The sequence below is a fragment of the Rhinolophus sinicus genome, linkage group LG01, assembly GCF_036562045.2.
Source record: "Rhinolophus sinicus isolate RSC01 linkage group LG01, ASM3656204v1, whole genome shotgun sequence".
In the NCBI taxonomy this organism is placed as follows: domain Eukaryota; kingdom Metazoa; phylum Chordata; class Mammalia; order Chiroptera; family Rhinolophidae; genus Rhinolophus; species Rhinolophus sinicus.
In genome coordinates, this window is record NC_133751.1 from 146,477,890 (window position 1) to 146,498,812 (window position 20,923).

The window sequence follows — 20,923 nt, forward strand, 5'->3', positions numbered from 1 at the left end:
TGAGAGAAGCAGCATTTCTTTAAAAATGTTTGTTAGTAACAGTTAAATCTGAGGAAAGAAAGCCTTTTGAACAAAATCAGAACACGGGCAAATATATTTTGAAAACACTAGAGAAAAGAGGACAGTATAATCCTCTATTCATTCACATATTTGAATGAAATTGGGGAAAGGCAGTATAATCTATCACAAATTGGCAGCTTAAAATACAGAAGTTGGAATAGGGAAGAAAGAGATAAATTGTTTTGTTTTTAAGTTCAAGATGGCAAAGTGATACATGAGTAGTTGACAGTGAAACAAGATAATGGGGGAGAAGATTTTGCTGAAGGAAACAATGGACAGGTTAGATTGGCTGTATTCATTTGGAAAAAAGACTAAAAGAATTAACAAATGGATAAGAAATTAAAGTTTCCATTCAACTCTGAAAGCTCTGTACAGAGTTTCACTGATTTTAGACAAAATGAAATATGACAAAAAAGCTAACCCTACCTTCAGAGGTTTCATCACCAAGCTAAATAATATGCAAGTTTTCATTTCAAAAGTTTGAAGTATGGCAGATCTTTTTTTAAATACTTGGCCACCATTCTCACACAGTCTGTTAATCCTCTTTGAAAAAGTCACCTAAGGGGTGAATTTTCCAAGGGGGAACAAGGTCAGTTTTCAGATTTTAATTTAATATATGTTAATTTGGGGCTGGTAATCAGGATGGACAACATCATGAAATCTAGCAAAATATATTAATAAGCTGAGTATATGGATCACCTTATAGAAAAAGAGTCAAAATGGTAGTGCAGTTTAAGGTGAAAACAGTCTTAACGTATAGATTATTGTCGCATTCCACGCGACAAGGGTTGTGGGGAGCGAGGAGGGCAGCGCAGGGTTAAGACAGTAGCCATAAATAGAGTTTAAGCAGACCAAGGGACCCCCAGTCCCAAGGACTGGACGCCCGGAATCGAGCCTAGCATCAGCTTTTATTAGTTAGGTGGGGAAGTAAAGGAGATACAGCTTGTCAATCTCAAGATCTGTGAATTCCATACACAGTAATAGGAAACTGATTCAAGCCAATCACCCTTGCGTGCAGGCAGCTGTACCATAAGTCTCAGGATGTATGTACTTGCTCAAGGGACAAAACCTTTATGCATATGAATAGATGGAGAGCACATCATTGAATCTCTTCCCTTGCAGGTTTTGGGAAGGAAGGCAGCCACAGAGGCAGAGGCTTTCCTTAGCCTGGGGAACGTGGGGAGCTGTGCCCACCTCTGTGAACCCCGTGGGTTCTCCTGTTGGTCCCCACTCGACTGCGCCTGTCTTAGGTTGCTTTCCACGTGGAAAGTCGTACCCGTCATTGGCTGACCAAGCCATCTTTTTGGGACCAAACAGGGAGGCATAAGGTGCAAACACAGAGGTTAAGCAAAGTCCCTGAAAGGATCCATCTGGCAGACTCTCCTTTCTTTGGGGGCAAGTACAAGGAAACAAACGGTTAGGCGACAGATTATAATATGTTACTGATGAATATCTGAAGCTTTTTAAAGCAATTTTGTTTTGCAATTTTGCCCTTAGATTCAGCTAATTAAGCTTCTCTTCTTACAGATGTGCCAAATACCAGTATAAACAAACCTAGAGTTTCTGACGCTGTCCATCCCAACAACTATCTCATCAGGACAGAACCAGAGCAAGGGGCCCTCTATTCACCAGAGCAAACATCTCTCCATGAAAGTGAGGGTCCGTTGTATGATCTTTTAAGTATTAGATTTGCCTTTAATATTTTCTTTTTGAAATGAGCATCAGAACTGTAAAATAAAGACATTTCCTGCTGGTTTTATTCCTACAGGATCATTGGGTAACTCAAGAAGTTCAACACAAATGAATTCTTACTCCGACAGTGGATACCAGGAAGCAGGAAGTTTCCACAACAGCCTAAACTTGAGTAAGGCAGATAACAGACCACAGCATTCATTCATAGGATCAACTAATAACCATTTGGTGAGGAATTCCAGAGCTGAAGGACAAACATTGGTTCAGGTAAACCAAACACATCAAGATCCTTGTAAAAAAAAAAGAAAAAGAAAAAGAAAAATGCTGTCCTAATTGAATATCTCTTACAAGTACTTTTTAAAAAATTAAACCAACACAGAAGATTTTTAATTTATGGAATGAGTAAAGTAGTGAAATCGTGTTATGCTATGTGAGTCTATGATGTTAAGGAATTTTTAGGCAGGAAACTTAAAAATACATTAATTTCTGTTGATTAGCTCCTATTAATGAGTTCTGATAGATTCCAGACGCAGGAGATTAATTCGTATGAAAGGAGCAAGTTTGGCATGTGAGGAAGAGTCCAGGGGGAGTGTGGGAGAACTGGGTGGAATGTTGTACTCCCTGAGGGGTTATGAGTTCCTAAAAATACTAGAGCTGAAATATGCTGTAAAGAGTCCTAGAGGGCAGAGCACCATTCCAACACCTGCAAAAAATGGGACTGGCCTATTCTAACCAAAGTTTTTGCTTTCATCTTTGGACTTATTCCCTGAAAACACATTTCTTTCTTTTGTTAGAATATAGATATTCCTGCCTATAGAAAGGCATTGTACAGAAGCATAATAGTTCTGTTAAGTTAGCATTTTCTAACTTGATAGTCACAAAATAATAATACTTGCATTATCGATTTATAAAACTGAGCTCCTAACTCATTGCATCTTTATTCACATTAGTCCATCAGCATATTCCGGGATTCATAGAAACAGTAGGAGTCCTAAGTGGCAATAACAAGTGAGGATAACTATCTGTCCAAGTACCCCAGTGATTTCTCCAGAGCTTAAAAATGGCAAGATGATCAAAGAAGTTAGGCAAACACTAACCTTCCCTTAATGCAATACAGGAAGTCCGGAGCTACCACAGCAGCCGGCCAGGGTTCCCATTGCCAAGGGAGAAACACAATATTCCTTCGGCACTTTGGCTCACCGATTTAGGGGAAATTGTTAAGTAGTGAGAAACACTTCTACATGCAAGCACACACAAATATAGTGCATCGATTTTTAAGCTAAAACAGGAAATCTTGTGCTGTAGCAGAGCTACTATGAGCTGCACCCCCAGTCATATTGTACAGTTACCTGTTTGCTGTTACTAGGAGTGCTTTGATGTAACAGTTTGAGAAGCTTTGGACTAAATGCTTATAGGAATTCATCAGCTTAGGTGAATTTCTTTGTCAGCAGGTTGGAAGTCACACTTTTGAATAATAATTATCTTAGCTACAGAAATTGTTTCTGTTATTCCCCCTGAAAGTGGTCATGTTATCTCTTTTTTTGTTGTTTTTTTACGGTAAGTTGATTTTGTTTCTAGAGCTGAAGAATTAAGTTGGGGAGGGGAATGGTCATCTCTAAAACTTAATTTGCATGTATTTTGGGAAACATGTTTTCTAGCTATTTGGGCCAAGTATCATCCCATTTTGGTAACAGCTCATTGTGGGATTTTCATATTTTTAGCACTATTAGTAAACCCCAAGCCGGACTTTAGTTTTCCAACTGTCTACTAATTTTACAACCCCCTTTTTTGCCTTTTTGTTTATTTACAATTCCCTTTACTCCTCGTATCTTCTCCTCTTCACTGCTATTGACTTTCCAAAATTGTTGAGATGGAGCACACATGAGGTCTCAGAGCAGGTGTTTCAGCCCACCCAGTAGCTTGTGACACCTGGAGACTAAGCACGCTTCCTCTTATGACATGTAATAGATCTACAAAGCTCTCGTCTTTTCCCTGTTTCTTTTCTTACTGCCCCAAGTGAAAATAAAAGGGGGTTGATGGCAACTGTATCCCAGCAGTCACTAAGGAGATACAGAGCAGCCTGGTCCTGGGCTGCCCAGCGTCTGTTGCCCATGCCTGTTCCCCGCAGGCCAGTACCCCAGTCCAGCCACTATTGTACTTCATTGTGATACTGCATCAGGAAAGGGATCTGAGACCCTGTGTTTGCAGGAGTCATAGAAGGAGAGATTTCATAGAAGGACCAGCCATGGCAGAAATATTCTTCATTCTCCATTCTCACCTTTCCCAGCTGACTAGGCCATGAACCCAGCAGAGACTTTGGCATTCCTCATCGCTCCTTTTGTTAACAGATTTGGGGGTACCTTTATTTTAATCTCCTTAAATCCACCAGCTAAAGATAAAAGCTCATAGATCAAAGAAGGTAGAAAGAAATAGCTGAACTCTCTAGAAGCCACACTTGAGCTAAAAGAAGAGACAAATTTGGCTAATAGCACCTGTGCAAATAAGCTGTCTCTCAAGAGTAAATTCACAGAGGAGAGCATTGGACCCCAGGCTCTATCCAAATAGTCATTTATTCCACATTGAAAGAACACATTCCTTTCGTTAAGGAGGCCAATCCACAAAGATTAAACAATTATAGATACTCCTGTAGCTACATTAGATTTGATATATTTTTAAAAATTGTTTTTGTTTTACAGAAATGCATTACTTTGGCCAAACTTTGACTCACAGGGAACAAAATAAATACATTGCTCCAATGACACTTCACACTTGCAATATAAAATTTTATGTGTTGTGAAAAATGCATAGGCAAGAGGATAAAAAATATGTAAAGACAAAAGAAAAGGAATCTTAAATGTCTTTAGAGCTCTCTTTACTGGTTGATCTTAGTATTTGAAGTGGGAAAGGTGGAGATTAAGCCACAAAAAAAAAAAAAAAAAAAAAAAGTAGAACAAGAAAAAGACAGTGAGGAAATATTAAGATCCAACTCTAAAGCATAACAAGAAAAAGAAACTTAGATGCCTAAAATAATCACATTGTAGTGAGCTATGTGCATTTTTTTCTGTAATGACAATGGACACAAAACCCTGGATAAACCCATTCTTTTTTTTCCCCCTTTCATCAGCCATCAGTAGCCAATCGGGCCATGAGAAGAGTTAGTTCAGTTCCATCTAGAGCACAGTCTCCTTCTTATGTTATCAGCACAGGCGTGTCTCCTTCCAGGGGGCCACTGAGAACTTCTCTGGGTAGTGGATTTGGCTCTCCATCAGTGACCGACTCCCGACCACTGAACCCCAGTGCATATTCCTCCACCACATTACCTGCTCAGCGGGCAGCATCGCCATACTCTGCACAGAGACCCGCCTCCCCAGCAGCTGTACGTCGGATTGGGTCAGTCCCTTCCCGGCAGACCTCCAATCCCAACGGACCAACCCCTCAGTACCAAACCAACGCCAGAGTGGGGTCCCCGCTGACCCTGACGGATGCACAGACTCGAGTAGCTTCCCCATCCCAAGGCCAGGTGGGGTCGTCGTCCCCCAAACGCTCAGGGATGACCGCCGTACCACAGCATCTGGGTCCTTCACTGCAAAGAACTGTTCATGACATGGAACAATTCGGACAGCAGCCGTATGACATTTATGAGAGGATGGTACCACCTCGGCCAGACAGCCTGACAGGTGAGTACAGGGTGACAGCACTCCGTAAAGCCCAGTGAGGAAATCTATGCAACCGTCGCTCAAACAGCATGATAAGATGAGAGAAGCTCGTGTTCATCTCAAAGCTTACACTGCAGAGTTAAGGCTGACTTGTCTTTCATGCTTTATAATTCTTAATGCATGAAATTATATACATTTATATTACCAGAACTCTTGTAATGAATACATTTTTCCCTTTCACAATATTAGGATGTAAATTAGGATGCATTTTAGAAGTGATTGGAATTCTAAGCTGTTTGTTGGTTGTTGTTTTTCTTAATGAAAGATTGTTTACCAGGTAGGCCTACCCAAACCTGTAAGTTATGTTATAGTGGTATCAGAATACCTGTTTAAATGTTTAATTTTTAAAAATGCTTTAATAGTATAGGCTAGAATATAGATTCTCTCACCACCTACCTTATTTTAACATCCCAATGGGAAATGCACAAAGCTCTAATGAATTACCTTCAAATGCCACTCAGGTTAAATCAGAAACTCAACAGCCAGGTCCCTGATATTACAGCCATTTCCTTCAGACTATTTTCATGGAGCCTTTTCCACATAATGTATCAACATTGTTCTTTTTATTACAATGAAATTGATGTTTAACCAGTGTTTTAAATCGTAATTTTAAATAACATACCCAATGGTAAACAAGTTAAAACTAGATGAGACAATTTGAAATGAGCAGTGAGTCTCAAGCTTCTCTTTACCCTTACCCGTTTACACTCACTGCTTTCTGTATCATGCAGAATGTTTGTTTACATATATGAGTATATACGTTATATACATATGTGCACACATTGTGTTGTCTTTTATACGGATGGGATCCTATAATACATATCTTGGTTTTTTTAATAAGCCTGAGAACTTTGCTTCATTCTCCATACAACCCTAGGACCCCATTTTTATAGATGTATGATCATTTATTTAATCACTTCCCTATTAATGGACATTTAGGTTGTTTTCCATTTTTAGCTATTAGAGACAACGATGTCATAGATATTGTTCTGCATATTTGCGCATAGATACTAAGATCATTGTGGGATCTACATCTTGAAGTAGAATTGCTGGATCCAAATATGTGTGTATTTGTTTCTTAAAGAAATATTGTCAAGTTGCCCTCCTGGAAAGTGGCACAGATTTTTATCTTTAGCGCTAGTTTGAGTGTACCTATTACTACTACACCTTCACTAGCACTGTATATTGTCAAAGTGTTTCATCTTTGCCAGAGTGGTAGGTAAAAAGCTGTACCTCGTTGTTTTAAATGGCCTTTACTGAGTTACGAGGGAAGTTGAATATTTCATGTTTATCAGCCTTTTTTTTTTCTGCAAACAAGTTCAGGTCTTTTGCGTATTTCTATAATTTGTAAAAGCTTTTTATACTTGAAATAAATTAGCCCCTTGTAATATACTTCTCACATATTTTTCCCATTTTGTAAATTGTCTTTTGACGTTATTTTGGACGTTTTATTTCTTATTTACAGAGGTTTTTAATATTTTTGTGTAGTGAAATGAATATCCGTTCTTTGTGGCCTCTGGGAAAGGTAAAGCCTTTTTGAGATTTTCTAATTTAATAATTTTGCCTGAAAAATTATTATTGAACTTGATTTTGAGCTCAAAGAAATTCCTAGTGGAGAAACCACCTCTTTTTCATTCAGCCCTTAGAGGAGTGTACTTGGCTTAGATATTTTCTGGCATGCCTCTGAGAAGTATGCAGCAAAGTGCAGTAGGAATCATTTATGAAATTCCATCTCCCAAGGAGCCTTAAAAGATAAAGAGTTCTGAGGATTTCTGTATTCTTCCCTGTGTATGTATAGCTATGCAGTAATATAAAGAGTGAAGGAGAAACCCAGAAAAGGAAGTGAGCACATAAACACTGTCCCCATGTTAACCCCGAAAGGGATGAGTTCCTTTGGTTTAAAAAGCCTGCTTTTCCAACAATGCAAATGAAGTTAGACTTTATGTCTCAGGGAGAAAAAAATTATACCTAGTCTTTCGCAGATTTTTTTTCTTCCTAGAGTGCTATAATCTTCAAAAGAAGAAGAGTTTCCATAAAAATGTTTCCCATCACCTACCTGCCCCCTTGTTCTGAATATGGATTCTATTTTGTGAATTCCCTTTTTTTCTTAAGAAAGTGATGTCATATTTGCTATGGTTCTTGATTTCAAAAGATTAATAACCTGCTAATTAATAAGTCTGAAGCAATATTTTGTAATAGACTCAGTCACTTGGATATTTGGTAATCCCAGTTTAAATAATGATAAAATATGTGTATAAATTACTTCCTACAACAAAAAATATATCTGTCCTAAAATATTCACTTCAGTATAATCATAGCATGTCAATAAAAGCTTGGAGAATACAAAGAATCCATATTTGGAAGATAAATTTATGTTTATTTCCAATGTCTTAAATATAAATGTTTTAAATCACAGGGAATATATCATTATAATAGGCAAACCAATAAGTATTTGTGGAATTGCAAATAGAAACTATTGGTTAGATAAATATTATTGTGGAAGATCAGTGTTTTATTTGGAGGCGAAGATAAAGTAATTAAATATTAATCTGTGGAAATACTTCTGGAAACATTATTTCTAATATCAATTATAGAACATAATTACTTGTCTGTCTTCCAGTTTAAAAGATACTAAGATATAGTGGGGCTCTCTACACACAGTCATTTAACTTAATCTGTAGAGGCTACATACTTTTGTAATTTTTTAAATGTTAATCTTATAGGACTTTTTTTTCATGCATAAGCAGGTAAACAAAAATAGTGACAGTCACTGTTACGTTATTTACAAAGATTCCTGATATCAAGAAAGTGTTACACACACCATGATTCTGTCTTTTATTTCCCAGGGTAGCCTGTCACATATGGTAACTTCATTTCACTAGTAGTCCTATAACAAGTGAATATTTACTGGATACGTTTAATAGTTCTAAGTAAGCTCATTGTGTTACCTTTGCCATGCAATTATAGTAAATGTTTACCAAAGTTGTCCTAGTGCATGGATTCCAGTGAAGAAACCAGCAGGCCCTTGCACCCTGAGAATATAGCATTCTGATAATGGTGCACAATGCTTTGTTCCCATTCCACCACACCATGGGTGCTGGGGCCACCACCAATGCTCGGCTTGCCTCTGCCTAAGTGTGAGTGATAATCAGAGTCTCAGAGTGAATCAAGAGTGTTTGTGGCTCTACTGAGTGGTAACAAAGCACTTTGTATTGATAAGATTACCAAGGACTAGCTACGCTTAGCTGCCTGCTTTATGTCACCATTATAAAAACAATGGCTCCACTTTTGTTTAGTATACTCACGGGCGCCATAAAGAAATGGAGCTTATACACTGCTAGGAAGGACGAGAAATCTGCTAGTGAATAAAAAGCTGAAATCCTCAAACGAGAACTTGACAATAACAATCATAATATGATCTTTAGAATTACATTGGCTTCCATGATCCCCTGGTGGACTAACCTTGCTCTTTAATTTTCTGTTTGAGGAGGGATCTGTCGAGTTCAAGGTTTCTCACACCACTTATCATTGACCCTTGAGGACTCCGGATGTTCAGTGCTGAGTGTGCAGTGACAGAACACTGACCTGGGGTTTCCTCCCAGTCCTACCAGAAAGTACCTCTGATGGGGATGAATCACATTTTCCTCTTGGGCTCTTTGTTTCCTTGGTTTTCAGATGAGAAGGCTCAGCTCGATAATCTCCCAATTATAAGATTGTTTAAACCTGTGTGTGATCTTCATATTAGCAAGTGGGGAGCCAGTAGCTAAAACCCACATTGGTGCATTTAGTTTCTTTCCATGCCACATTGCTGTCCAGGATAGGTAATACTCGTTTTCAAAGCTTTATGTATTAACTTTCTTGCTACACCTCACTAAGCAATGTGTTATCACTCACATTCAGGCCCATGTGCTTTCAGCTGTGATTTGATTAACTGAGCTAACAGGATGTGAATGATGCTATCTTTTTGTAATTAGTTACTGTGTTAATTATTTGCAGTCTTTTTACAAGCAAATATATGTGCTTTCTCTTACTCATATTTGGAATGTAACTGTAGTTGGTATTCATACCAAGTGACAGAATTTACTTACTAATGATGACATATCACTAACTTCTGTGCGTATACTAATATAATATAATATGCTAATTAACTTTTATTAAAAAAATAAAATGTTTGGGTTTGAAATCTACTTTTCCATCAAAAGTCCCATGCGTAAACATTAGTTATTAGCAATTTGAGTGGACGAATATTTCAAATGATTTAATATTCATCTACTAACTCTGTACTTTTCCTTCACATCAGAAAGCAAGTAAACTAGAATCTGCTGTGTAGGTTCCTACAGTGTTTCCCCGAAAATAAGACCTAACTAGAAAATAAGCCCTAGCATGATTTTTCAGGATGACGTCCCCTGAATATAAGCCCTAATGTGTCTTTTGGAGCAAAAAATTAATATAAGATCCAGTCTTGTTTTCGGGAAACACAGTATAAACACAACTGCCTTGTTGTTGTTTTTTTAAAAAGAAAAGGAAAAGTATAGTGATAATAGTAAAATATGCATAATAGTTCATAATACTTAATAAATGTTATTACTTGATTGATAACATTTCAAATTTTGTAACATACAATTTCATGTTTTCCTGTAAAAATCATGGATGAATTGAGAGAGATATTTCAAAACAGTTCTTGAACATGAGCCTTTACTAAGCACGATTATGTAGGTATTGTCTTAGATGTGGGGATTTAAAGAGTTGTGGGACATGGTGAGGCCTGGTCCCAAAGAGCTGGCCATCCACTTGGTAGGACGGGGCAGTTCTGCAGGGCAGGAAGAGAGACTGGCATGAACCATTGTTTGTATGTATTTTTAAGAAGGAAAATAGTAAAGTAAAAGTGGACATTCTCTTTGGGGTCACCATGATAAAATAGCTGAGAGTTGGGAGAATGAATTTCAGAGTATCAAACCATTTAAAAATGTCTTATTATTTTTTTTCTTAGAAAATTTACTTTTATCTTGGCCAAGAGAAAGTTTTGTACTAAAAATGTATATGGCGTCCTTTTCATCTCTGGCGTTTTTCCTTTGTACAACTCACTAGGTTTGGTGTTTAGACTTCACACTTGGTCCTATTGGTTAGGAGTTTCATTAGGGCTTTTACCCTCACCACAATTTTCTCGATTTCTAATGATTCGTAATTTTTCTGCCTCTAGGCTTACGGAGTTCCTATGCTAGTCAACACAGCCAGCTCGGGCAAGACCTTCGTTCAACTGTGTCACCCGACTTGCACATCACTCCTATATATGAGGGGAGGACCTATTACAGCCCTGTGTACCGCAGCCCAAACCACGGGGCTGTGGAGCTCCAAGGGTCACAGACCGCATTGTATCGCACAGGCTCAGGTGAGTACCAGCAATGCTTAGCTGGATTCCCAATCTCATGGGCCCAAGAGGATGTCATTGGATTTGGGTTCTGGTTAGAATGAAATCACGTTGTCCCTTTGGTTGTCAGTAAAGCAGCTGTGACAACAGATCGATAAACAGTAAAACAGAAGTTCATTTTGGACCTATTTATAGGTGATAAATTTTTACCTTCGTTCAATCTAATCAATGAATATCGTGATTATACTGTAAACTCACAAATAAGTTTATAGAGCTATAAATCTGACTGCCCTTGGGTTAGAGGGATATCAGACATAGAAAGGAAAGCCTGTGTTGCAATATTTCTTTGTCATTTTTGTTGCCTGGAACATGTGTTTAGAGAAAATTCACGTATGAGTTACTTGGCAATTTTTGACTTAGTATGTAAGTAGCCCAAGTGTATTTGGTGTTACTCTTTTTTAGATACTGGATTTCCTCTGAATTCTTAAGTGTAAAATTTGAAATAAATATTCTTTATGATGGACTCAGTCTGGGACAGAATGCAGTAGGCACTTATAAAAATTGGGAACTAGTGTATCATACCCTTATACCCCACATCCTCACATCTATGCCACATTGTAGTGGCTGATAGAACAACCACTACGTAAGCTGCCCAGGGCCGTGTAAGCTGCCAGATTGTGCTGCCAGTCTGGCTCACAGAGACTCAAAAAAAACTTTGGCTCAAAGATACTTTAAAAAAAAAAAAATGTAGTACAGTTTTATTAACATGCCCACAAATAAACTCCAGGTAGCAATGACAGCCCCCTAAAGGTATGGCTCTGGGGGACATATGAGGTTAGACAATTACATTCGCGAACTCATCCTAGAAAAAATGCTACATACCTCTTTGCTGAATGTCACTATGGTCACCTTTGAAGTACTCTCCTTGGGAAACTATGCAGCGATGCCAGTGCCTAGTCCACCCTTCAAAGCAGTTTTGGAATTCTTTTCTGGAATGGTCATCAGAGCTGTCGTATTACCCTTAATGTCCTGAATGTCATCAAAATGTCTTCTTTTCAATATTTCCTTTATCTTTGTGTAAAGAAAGAAGTCACTGGGGGCCAGATCAGGTGAGTAGGGAGGGTGTTTCAATACAGTTGTTTGTTTACTGGCCAAAAACTCCCTCACAGACAGTGCCGTGTGAGCTGGTGCATTGTTGATGCAAGAGCCATGAATTGTTGGCAAAAAGTTCAGGTCGTCTGACTTTTTCACGCAGCCTTTTCAGCACTTCCAAATAATAAACTTGGTTAACTGTTTGTCCTTTTGGTACAAATTCATAATGAATAATCCCTCTGATATCAAAAAAGGTTAACAACATCATTGCACCAAGTTTGCAAACTTAATTGTCAGGCCTCCTACCTCCCAGAATACCAGGAAGGAGAAGACTGTATTTGAATTAGTTCTTTGCTAAAACTCACAAATTGGTCCACTGTGGGATGTTTCTTCTAGTAGAATGCCCTAATTTTTAATAGATGTTAGTGCAGAAATACTTCATTTGTTATGTTCTGTGTATTAAGGAATTTTGTTAATAGGAGTAAGAAATAATGCTGTTCGAGCATTCTAATTGCAGGAAGAATATGTATACAATCATTGGAGAGATACCCTACTGCAATAATTAGGAATGAAATCTTAAATATAGTGTACAGTATCTTTATACATAGCATCATGCAATAATTTAAGGGAGTAGCTTTGAAAGAATTTGATATATCAGTCTTCTTTCTTGTGAAGTAAATTTTCTGTTACAAAATCCACAGGTTTATAAATAAAATGTCAAAATAAGTCACCTGTATGCATTAAGTTTTCAAAGTTTGATAGTTTCAATTTTCTGCAAATGTGACTAAATATCTTGTTTTTTATTGCTAAAATTAAATTATGAAGTTTTGTCGTTTATTGCTAAGATTAATTCTTTCCTTATGTTTCTCTTGCAGTTTTGTTACTGAATCTTAATAAACATATTAAACCTATTGCGTCAGCAGATTTATAGTTTCATTTTTGCTCTTTCATCTCACAAAATGATACAAATATTGTTAGTGTATATTAAAAACTTAAGTATTTTTTGTAGCACTAATGAGCTAGATTGGTAAAATCTAAATGTAAGCAAGTTATATAAAATACTTTGACTTTGGGAAGTATCACTTCACGGAGAACATACTAACCTATTTGAAAATGTGACTTTCCAGTAGGTGTTGGAAATCTGCAAAGGACGTCCAGCCAACGAAGTACCCTTACATACCAAAGAAATAATTATGCTCTGAACACAACAGCTACCTACGCGGAGCCCTATAGGCCAATACAATATCGAGTGCAAGAGTGCAATTATAACAGGCTTCAGCATGCAGCCCCAGCTGATGATGGCACCACGAGATCGCCCTCAATAGACAGCATTCAGAAAGACCCCAGGCAAGTACTGGTGATGGGTATCCAGAATGCTACAGCATCACAGAAGTCAACCAGTTCCTTCATTCCAACCTTTTTTCAAGTTGCCAGATCTATTATGATATCAGTAACTCCTTATCTCTAATATTTTTCATTTGCATTCCAGAACCGTAGGTCATTGAGGTTAATTTCATTTTAAAGAATTAATTTGAAGAAGGAAGATAGATTCCTTCTTTCAGTGCTTTACTAATAAATTAGAGGGTGCACAGGTCTGTGTGAATATCTGCAGTATTCATCATTGAACTACTTCCCCAAGGCGACTACCTGGGGATAGGCTCTTAGTCTGAAGTACAGAAAAGGTCTTACAGGATCATTTTTACCCCTTTTCCTTTATCCTCACTGATTTCTTAGATGAAGACTTCAAAAAATACTTGTGGTTGCTTTAAACTGGAAAAGACCGGTGTTGTGTGCATTTTGAATCATATTGGTCAATCCTATCTCATGCTTGTATTACCGAGGTCCTTCAAAAAGCTTTCTGCTATTTAGGAGAAAATCGTTCACAAGAAATTCTCATATCGCATAAGCAGAAAATATTGGCAAATAATAGGTGTTTCCTCCTTTTAATTTTATCTGACCATGTATAAAACATGTTTTATTAAGATGAGTCATTTAATACTTGATTGATTTTGAAAAACTAGCCTCATCTTCATGAAAGCCCCTTAAATATTCAGGAAATAAAGATGTTTAAAAACTAAAAGAGAATTTTAGTTTGTGAAACTTTAGAGAGTGAAACTGTTGCTAAATTTTAAGCAGCTTGAGTGTTATTTTAAGGCATATATTAACAAGATTTCATTCAGTCTTTGCCCACAAATAGCTGTTCCACTGGAAAATTATTATAATTTTCAATTCACTTTTAGCAGCCTACTAACTTATTCTAATGAATGTGAATTAAAAATATGAGTGAGGTTTTCTTCATTAAAACAAAATAACTAAAGGTACTTTTGAGTTGAATGGGAAGCCCACTGCTTCTCTAAAACTACTCCACATATTCATTCTTTTGCCTAAATTTCTTTATGGTTTATACATACATTTGGTTCTATTCCTGCTTGCCACCTCTTTTGTCATTTTAAAGATTTTGTAAAATAATTTGTCTAATAGCACTTTCAAGATAATTAAGTCAGAAATACTTTTACATGATTTTGTTTTTAAATCCTCAAAATGACAACAACTTAGGGCACCGAAATACATACAGAAATTCCCTAAAGGGTTTTGAATTGTAGGTAATTTAGACCATACCTAGGCTGAACCTGCAGCGAGAAGGAAAGCTAGCCAAGAAGGTAGTGAAGTGTGATTAGAACTTTGAGTTTAATATGTGCTCCTGCAGACTTCAGTTTTGACCTCTAATATGAGTCGATTCACTATAAACAAACATTTCATATATGATAACATACTTTAGCTCTTCATAGTATGATGATTTCATAGTCTAATGCATAAAACTTATGCCTAACTTTGATTATGTGAAACGTATAATGCATTTTGTAAGCTGAATAGATGCCTATCTTACAATAATAGGTGTGTTTATTCTAGCTCAAACTGGAATCCAGGTGACTTTGAAGTTTGAATATTTGAACCAAAATAGAAAGCTCATGATGACTATTTAATTTTTAGTTTTGAAAGTAGCAACTTTAATATTTTCATTCATCTCAAACCTACTTTCTTTGTTAATGCTTATTATTATTTTTCATTATAAACTGCATTATAATTAGCCTGAAAAATTCCCTGTAACAGTGGAGAAATTATTCATGTTTTCTATATACAAGAAAAAGTAGGAGGTTTTCTTTTTTTTTATAGTTGTCTAGTTTGGAAGCAAAATGTATTAATACTACAAATGATGCATCTAAAAAAAGAAACAAAAGTACTTCCTATGGAAAGAGATAGTGACTTAAAGAATGGCAGCATTCATGGTGTTCCCTTTGAGCAGAGCTTAATCTGTGGTGTCCTATAGAGTAATTCAGTTTACCATCTCCTTCACCTTTATGTTATTGTCAAATATTTTACTTTTACATATATTATAAAACCCATACTATAGTGTTACTATTTTCACTGCAGTCAGTAGTCTTTTAAAGAGAGAGAGGTTTAAAAAATGGTCTTTATGTCTAGCTATATATTTACTGTTCATAGTTCTCTTACTGTCTTCCTATAAATTCAAGTTTCCATCTCAACTCATTTCCCTTCAATCTAAAAACTTCCTTTAGCCTTTTTATGTTGCATATCTGCTGGCAACAGATTCTCTCAGCTTTAATTTATCTGAAAAAATGTTTTTACTTCACTTATTTTTAAAGGATAATTTTGCTAGATATAAATTCAGAATGGAAAGGTATGGATTTTTTTTCTTTCAGTACTCTAAAAGATACCACTTATTGTCTTTAGACCTCCATAGTTTCTGATGAGAAATCAGACATCATTTGTATCATTCTTCTCCTTATGTAATCTATCTTCTCTCTGGCTACCTTTTAGATGAACTTTCAGTACCTTTACTCTGACCTAGATATAGTTTTCTTTACATTTAACCTGGGTGGGGTTCACTGAGATTCTTTAGATCTTGGTTGATGATTTCTACCAAAAATTGGGACATTTTCAGTAGTTATTTCTTTAAACTCTTTTCTGCCCCAAATACACTCTCCTCTCCTTCTAGGAAAACTTGACATTATCTCACAGATTACTGAAGCCCTGTCATGTTTTTTAATCTTCTTTCTCTGTGTTCTTCAGATTGGATATTTTTTGTTGATCTATCTTTAAATTTACTGTTCTTTTTTCTGTACTCTCCAATCTGTTGTTAAGCTCATCCAGTTAATTTTTTTTCTGTTTTGATACTTGAATTTGGTTCTTTTTTTAAATACAGTTTCCATGTCTGATAATATTCCCCATCTATTCACTCCTTATATACATCTTTCCCTTTAAGTCTTTGAGCCCATTTATAACAACCATTTTAATGTCCTCCTATGATAATTCAAACATCTGGGTTTTGTCTAGGTCTTCGTGTGTGTGTGTGTGTGTGTGTGTGTGTATGTGTGTGTGTGTGTTTTACATCTTTGTAAGTCATATTTTTCTGTTACATTTTATTCCTAGCAATTTTAAATTATGCACGAACCATTGTGGATGACACATTGTAGGGACTCTGGATTTGTTGTCTCCTTTTTAGGGTTCTGAGTTTTGTTGTTATAGCTAACTAAATTACCAATAGATGTTTGATTCTTTGGAGATTGGCTTTGTTCTTTGTTAGGACTTGTCTATTTCAGATTTGTTTTACTCCTAGCACATGGCCCTTACTCTGTGGTGAGGTTATTACTCTTAAACATGGCTTTTTGGTAAGTTAAATGCTGAGGTTCTCAGTAAGGTCTATACTCCGACTGGGATGGAAATCCGACATTACCTGGCATGTGCTCAGCTCTCAACTGTAGTATATGTGCTGCCAAAGCGAGCACATGCAGCAGCCACTCCCCACCAGACCTGTACATGTGCCCTATACATGACGCACAGCCCAGCATTCAGCAAAAAACTTGTGAATAATCCTCCCACAGACTTTTAGAATCTCCTCTGCAGAGCTCTTGCATCTCCTGTATCATGCCCCAAAAAGTCTAAGCACTTTGACATCTCCATATTCCAGTCTCCCCATCAGCCCACTAAGCCCATTATTGCTCTATTTCATGGGCTCACTTCCTTGGCCATGATCCAAAAAATGCCCTCCAACAGAACGCCAGGTGAATATGGAGCTCCTAAAGTAATTCCCTTCTCTCAAGGATTACATTCTTGTGTTACCTATTGTTCAGGGCCTGAAAACAGTTTCCTCACGTATTTAGTCTGGTCTTACAGTTGTTTATGGTAAAAGGGCAAAATCCAATACCGGTTACTCCATCGTGGCTGGAAACAGCATCTGGGCATAGGTTTTAATGAAGCAAATCCTGGCAGGTATTGATGCCATCCAGCCAGCCCGTGGATTTATAGCAGTCTTTCTAAGGTAAATTTCTGCAGAAAATCACGGTTGGGGTTAATGCCAACCAAGCCTAAGTGCCCACCTCCAGCTGGAGCTTACCTTTTGTGTTGTCTGGCCCTCGTGGCACCTAAGGATGCCAGAAAATATTGACCACCCCTGTGCCATTTAAGGAGGACAAAAATTTGTATTTGTAATGATTGTGAGTCATCAAGGAAAGATTAAATCACACTGGTTGCAATCTGTTAATTACAGCATAGATTTACATAATGGGCTTTAGATTTTCATCAGAAATAGTTAACATAGTTTCAGTGCATAAAAGGATATCTATTATTGCAGAGGATGACCCTATTTATAATAGTTCATTTTTCATGGATGATGAACATTAACAAAACATCTGTATGATAATTTGAAGTATATAAAATATTTTAATATGCATCATCACAATTTAATCATCACAGCCAACCTAAGAAGAAGGTAGAAATGATAGTTTTATTGTTCCTGTTTTACAGATGGGGAAACTGAAGCTTCAAATAATTAACTGATTTTCAAAATCACATAGTAAATGAAGGACCTGGGACTTCAGCATAGGAAATCTAACTCTAAATTCTGTGCTTTTTCTGCTGTGTCATCCTGCCTCTCAGCATTTGAGGTATTCTTAATGTCTATTAATGACATGATCATCCAATCTGTCCCCCAAGCCAGAAATCTCCATTAACTTCAGTTTTTGGAAGATCATCTCACTGCTGTGCCGAGAGTGGATCAGGGGAGGGGGTAGTATTTGAAGCAGAGAGAACATGTAGAAGGCTCTTAGAGTAGTACTGTCAAGACAGAATGGATGGATGGGTTTGGTTTGTATTAAATATTTTCAAGATAGTCAACAGAGCTTGCTGACGGATTGGATCAGAAAGATAAGGGAGAGAGAAAAATCAAGGATGGCTCCATTTTGCCTTGAGCAAATGTGTGGATAGTGGATAGTCTTCTTGCCATCAGTTTTTTATGATGCTAGTACATTCTTTGCTTGACTACCAGAGTTATCTTTCTTTTAAATGTGACTGTCTCATTCTCTCACTCTTCTGCTTCAAAACCTGCATTAGTTTTCTGTTCCTTATGTGGGGGGCAACATATAGACCCCCTGGGTTTCACTAACCTCCACCAGTTAATTATTAATTCCAGGTTCCTTGTCCATATCTAATTTTAATAGTTCCTACCTCGCTGTGCAACAAGGTAAATGAGATGATGCATGTTAAGCTCTTGACACTATGCCTGATGCAGGTAAACTCAATAAATAATAACTCTTGTTAGTATTAAGACTTAACTTTTTAAATTTGGCATATAAGACCCTGTACATAAAACCATGTCTTATTCGATGTTTGTATCTCCAGCACCTGCTATGGTGGGTACCTGCAGCACAGTAAGGATTCACTAAATATTTGTTTGAATCAGTGGTGTGTCTGTATGTGTGCAGGGATGGAATGACCTGCCGCTTTGTAGTGGATGAGCAAGTTAATGCATGGAGCCTTCCCAGACCAAGAAAGACTCTGGATCTTTAAAACCTAGGCCATAGAAACATCATCACTAGGTCGTTAATTTAAAGGTTTTTTTAAAAAATGTTTATTCAGCATTAATTCATTTTTGGAATAACAGTGCACTTCATCCAGTAACCAAAGTCTGCAACTTTGTTGCTTTCTGAATCATTTGTAAGAAGCTGGTCTTCATATAATATAAGCATAAATTCACATTTAACAAGGATTCCAAACAGTGGACCAACCAGTTGACATCAGAAAATTCTGACAATGTGATGTTACCTGAAAAAGCAAACTATAAAAAGCATACATGCTTACGTATACTCATTGTACAAGTAATGAGATAGCACAGGGAGCCAGATTCTGGAAGCAAACCGCCGAGTTGACATCTTGCTCTGCTGTTGGCTAGCTGTGTGACTTTGGGCAAATGACTTAGCCTTTCTGTCTCCCCCTGCAAATCTATAAAGTTGATGTAAGATAAGTGAATTAATATACACAAAATTCCTAGGATAGTGCTTGCCACACTATAGGTCCTCATGAACTAATAAGTGCTATTTAATAATAAATAATCCACTTCTTTGGAAAAAATTCTGTGCGCACACATGGATATTTGCATACATGTATACAAAAAAGACCAGCAAGAAATGTCAGCAATGGATTTTTTCTGCATATAGGATTACTGATAAAATATTTTTTCCTTTTTATAAATTTCTATGTTTCTGTCTTATAATCAAGAGCAACCATAAATATTAAGTTTTGTAAAAATCGTTGGGCCCACAATATTTGCGATTTCTAGACTGACACCAGATTTGTTTATTCCACTAGCCCTTCTTCCTCTCTTCTCCTAAGTATGGCATCTCACCTAGCTAAAGTGCACTTGTTTACCTGAGCCTTGCGCCTACACATTTCTTACATAGGTAAGAAGGCATAAAATTAGAATCAAGAGAAAGAAAACAAGAATGAAAAAGTTACTCATATTAAGAACTTCCTTTGTTCCACTGAATCTCTTTCTGTGCATCATGATTTCTTTAAGATCATAAGCATCTGGGCCTCTGCATAATATTCATCAGGGAGAAAAAATTTATTTACGTATATATGTCTTTTAGGATTTTTATGACTTCCAATTTTGGTCTCAGCTGAGCTTTTTTCTTATGCCAAATGTTTGCTTCAGTGTATCGTTAAAACATGGGCCTTTCTTTTTGAAGCTGTGTTTTTCTCATGTAGGGAGTTTGCCTGGCGTGATCCCGAGTTGCCTGAAGTCATTCACATGCTGCAGCACCAGTTCCCCTCAGTTCAGGCGAACGCTGCGGCCTACCTGCAGCATCTGTGCTTCGGCGACAACAAAGTGAAGATGGAGGTACAGGACTCAGCGCCTGGGACGCCCTTTTTGTTCAGCTGTTGCATGCTTATGTGCTTAAGAATCTACCAGATGCCCTTTTGCGGGGACATTTGGATACCAGATACTCTTTTGCTTCTTAACTATGCATTTCAGTATTTCTCAGGGAAAACTAGGATGAATATATTTCTTGGAGTACTTTTTGCATTTTCAAATCATACGTCCACTCATTAGGTTGTTTATAAAACATGAAGCAAAAATCAATTTGACCTGCCTTCTTAAAGTATTTTCCAAAAATCTATTAGATAAAAATTAGAGTATATATATATATATGAAACTAGTAAGCTCATGTATTCTTTGAGATTCTGGTCTAGATTTGTGTCAACATACAGTTAAGTAAAGTTGCAGAAGATTTATAACCGTTAATAATACTGAACAGGTATGAATATTTTATTTCCCATTTTAAAGTTTTTTGACATTTATAGAAACACAGTAAGTCATTGGCTGTTTGCCTTAGTGTCCTATGACTTACAGATTCTTTTAACGTGTTTAGGCCTTTTTTACCCCTGCGATGTCATATAGAACTTAAGTGGCTCTCATCAGTTTACTGTGCAAAACAGCATACCAGTTACATATCTAAAGGTGGATGCACTAGATAAAGTCCAGAAACATTCACGTGATGTACTAAGGAATTGACAAATGGAAGAAAATTTAGGGAGAGTAGCCTAGGGAGACAGTTCTAGAAACCAAATTACTTTAGTCAAAAATCCTTTCCTGTGTGGTCTCTGACCCTGCATGTAGCTTCATCGTGTTGGTGTC

General features: G+C 37.0%; 1 protein-coding gene across 17 annotated transcripts in view; it reads left to right on the plus strand.

Annotated features, from left to right (window-relative positions):
• Window positions 1–20,923, plus strand: part of PKP4 (plakophilin 4) — a 228,375-nt gene that overhangs the window by 166,454 nt on the left and 40,998 nt on the right. For 12 of the 17 annotated variants that reach the window (XM_074336670.1, XM_074336698.1, XM_074336705.1 and 9 more), the window contains 6 exons: window positions 1,588–1,719; window positions 1,829–2,019; window positions 4,877–5,429; window positions 10,669–10,857; window positions 13,056–13,279; window positions 19,997–20,125. In XM_074336670.1, coding sequence (XP_074192771.1) covers window positions 1,588–1,719; window positions 1,829–2,019; window positions 4,877–5,429; window positions 10,669–10,857; window positions 13,056–13,279; window positions 19,997–20,125 — 1,418 coding nt within the window. The remainder of the gene's footprint in view (window positions 1–1,587; window positions 1,720–1,828; window positions 2,020–4,876; window positions 5,430–10,668; window positions 10,858–13,055; window positions 13,280–19,996; window positions 20,126–20,923) is intronic. The other 5 variants (XM_074336723.1, XM_074336692.1, XM_074336691.1 and 2 more) reach the window with 3 other exon arrangements.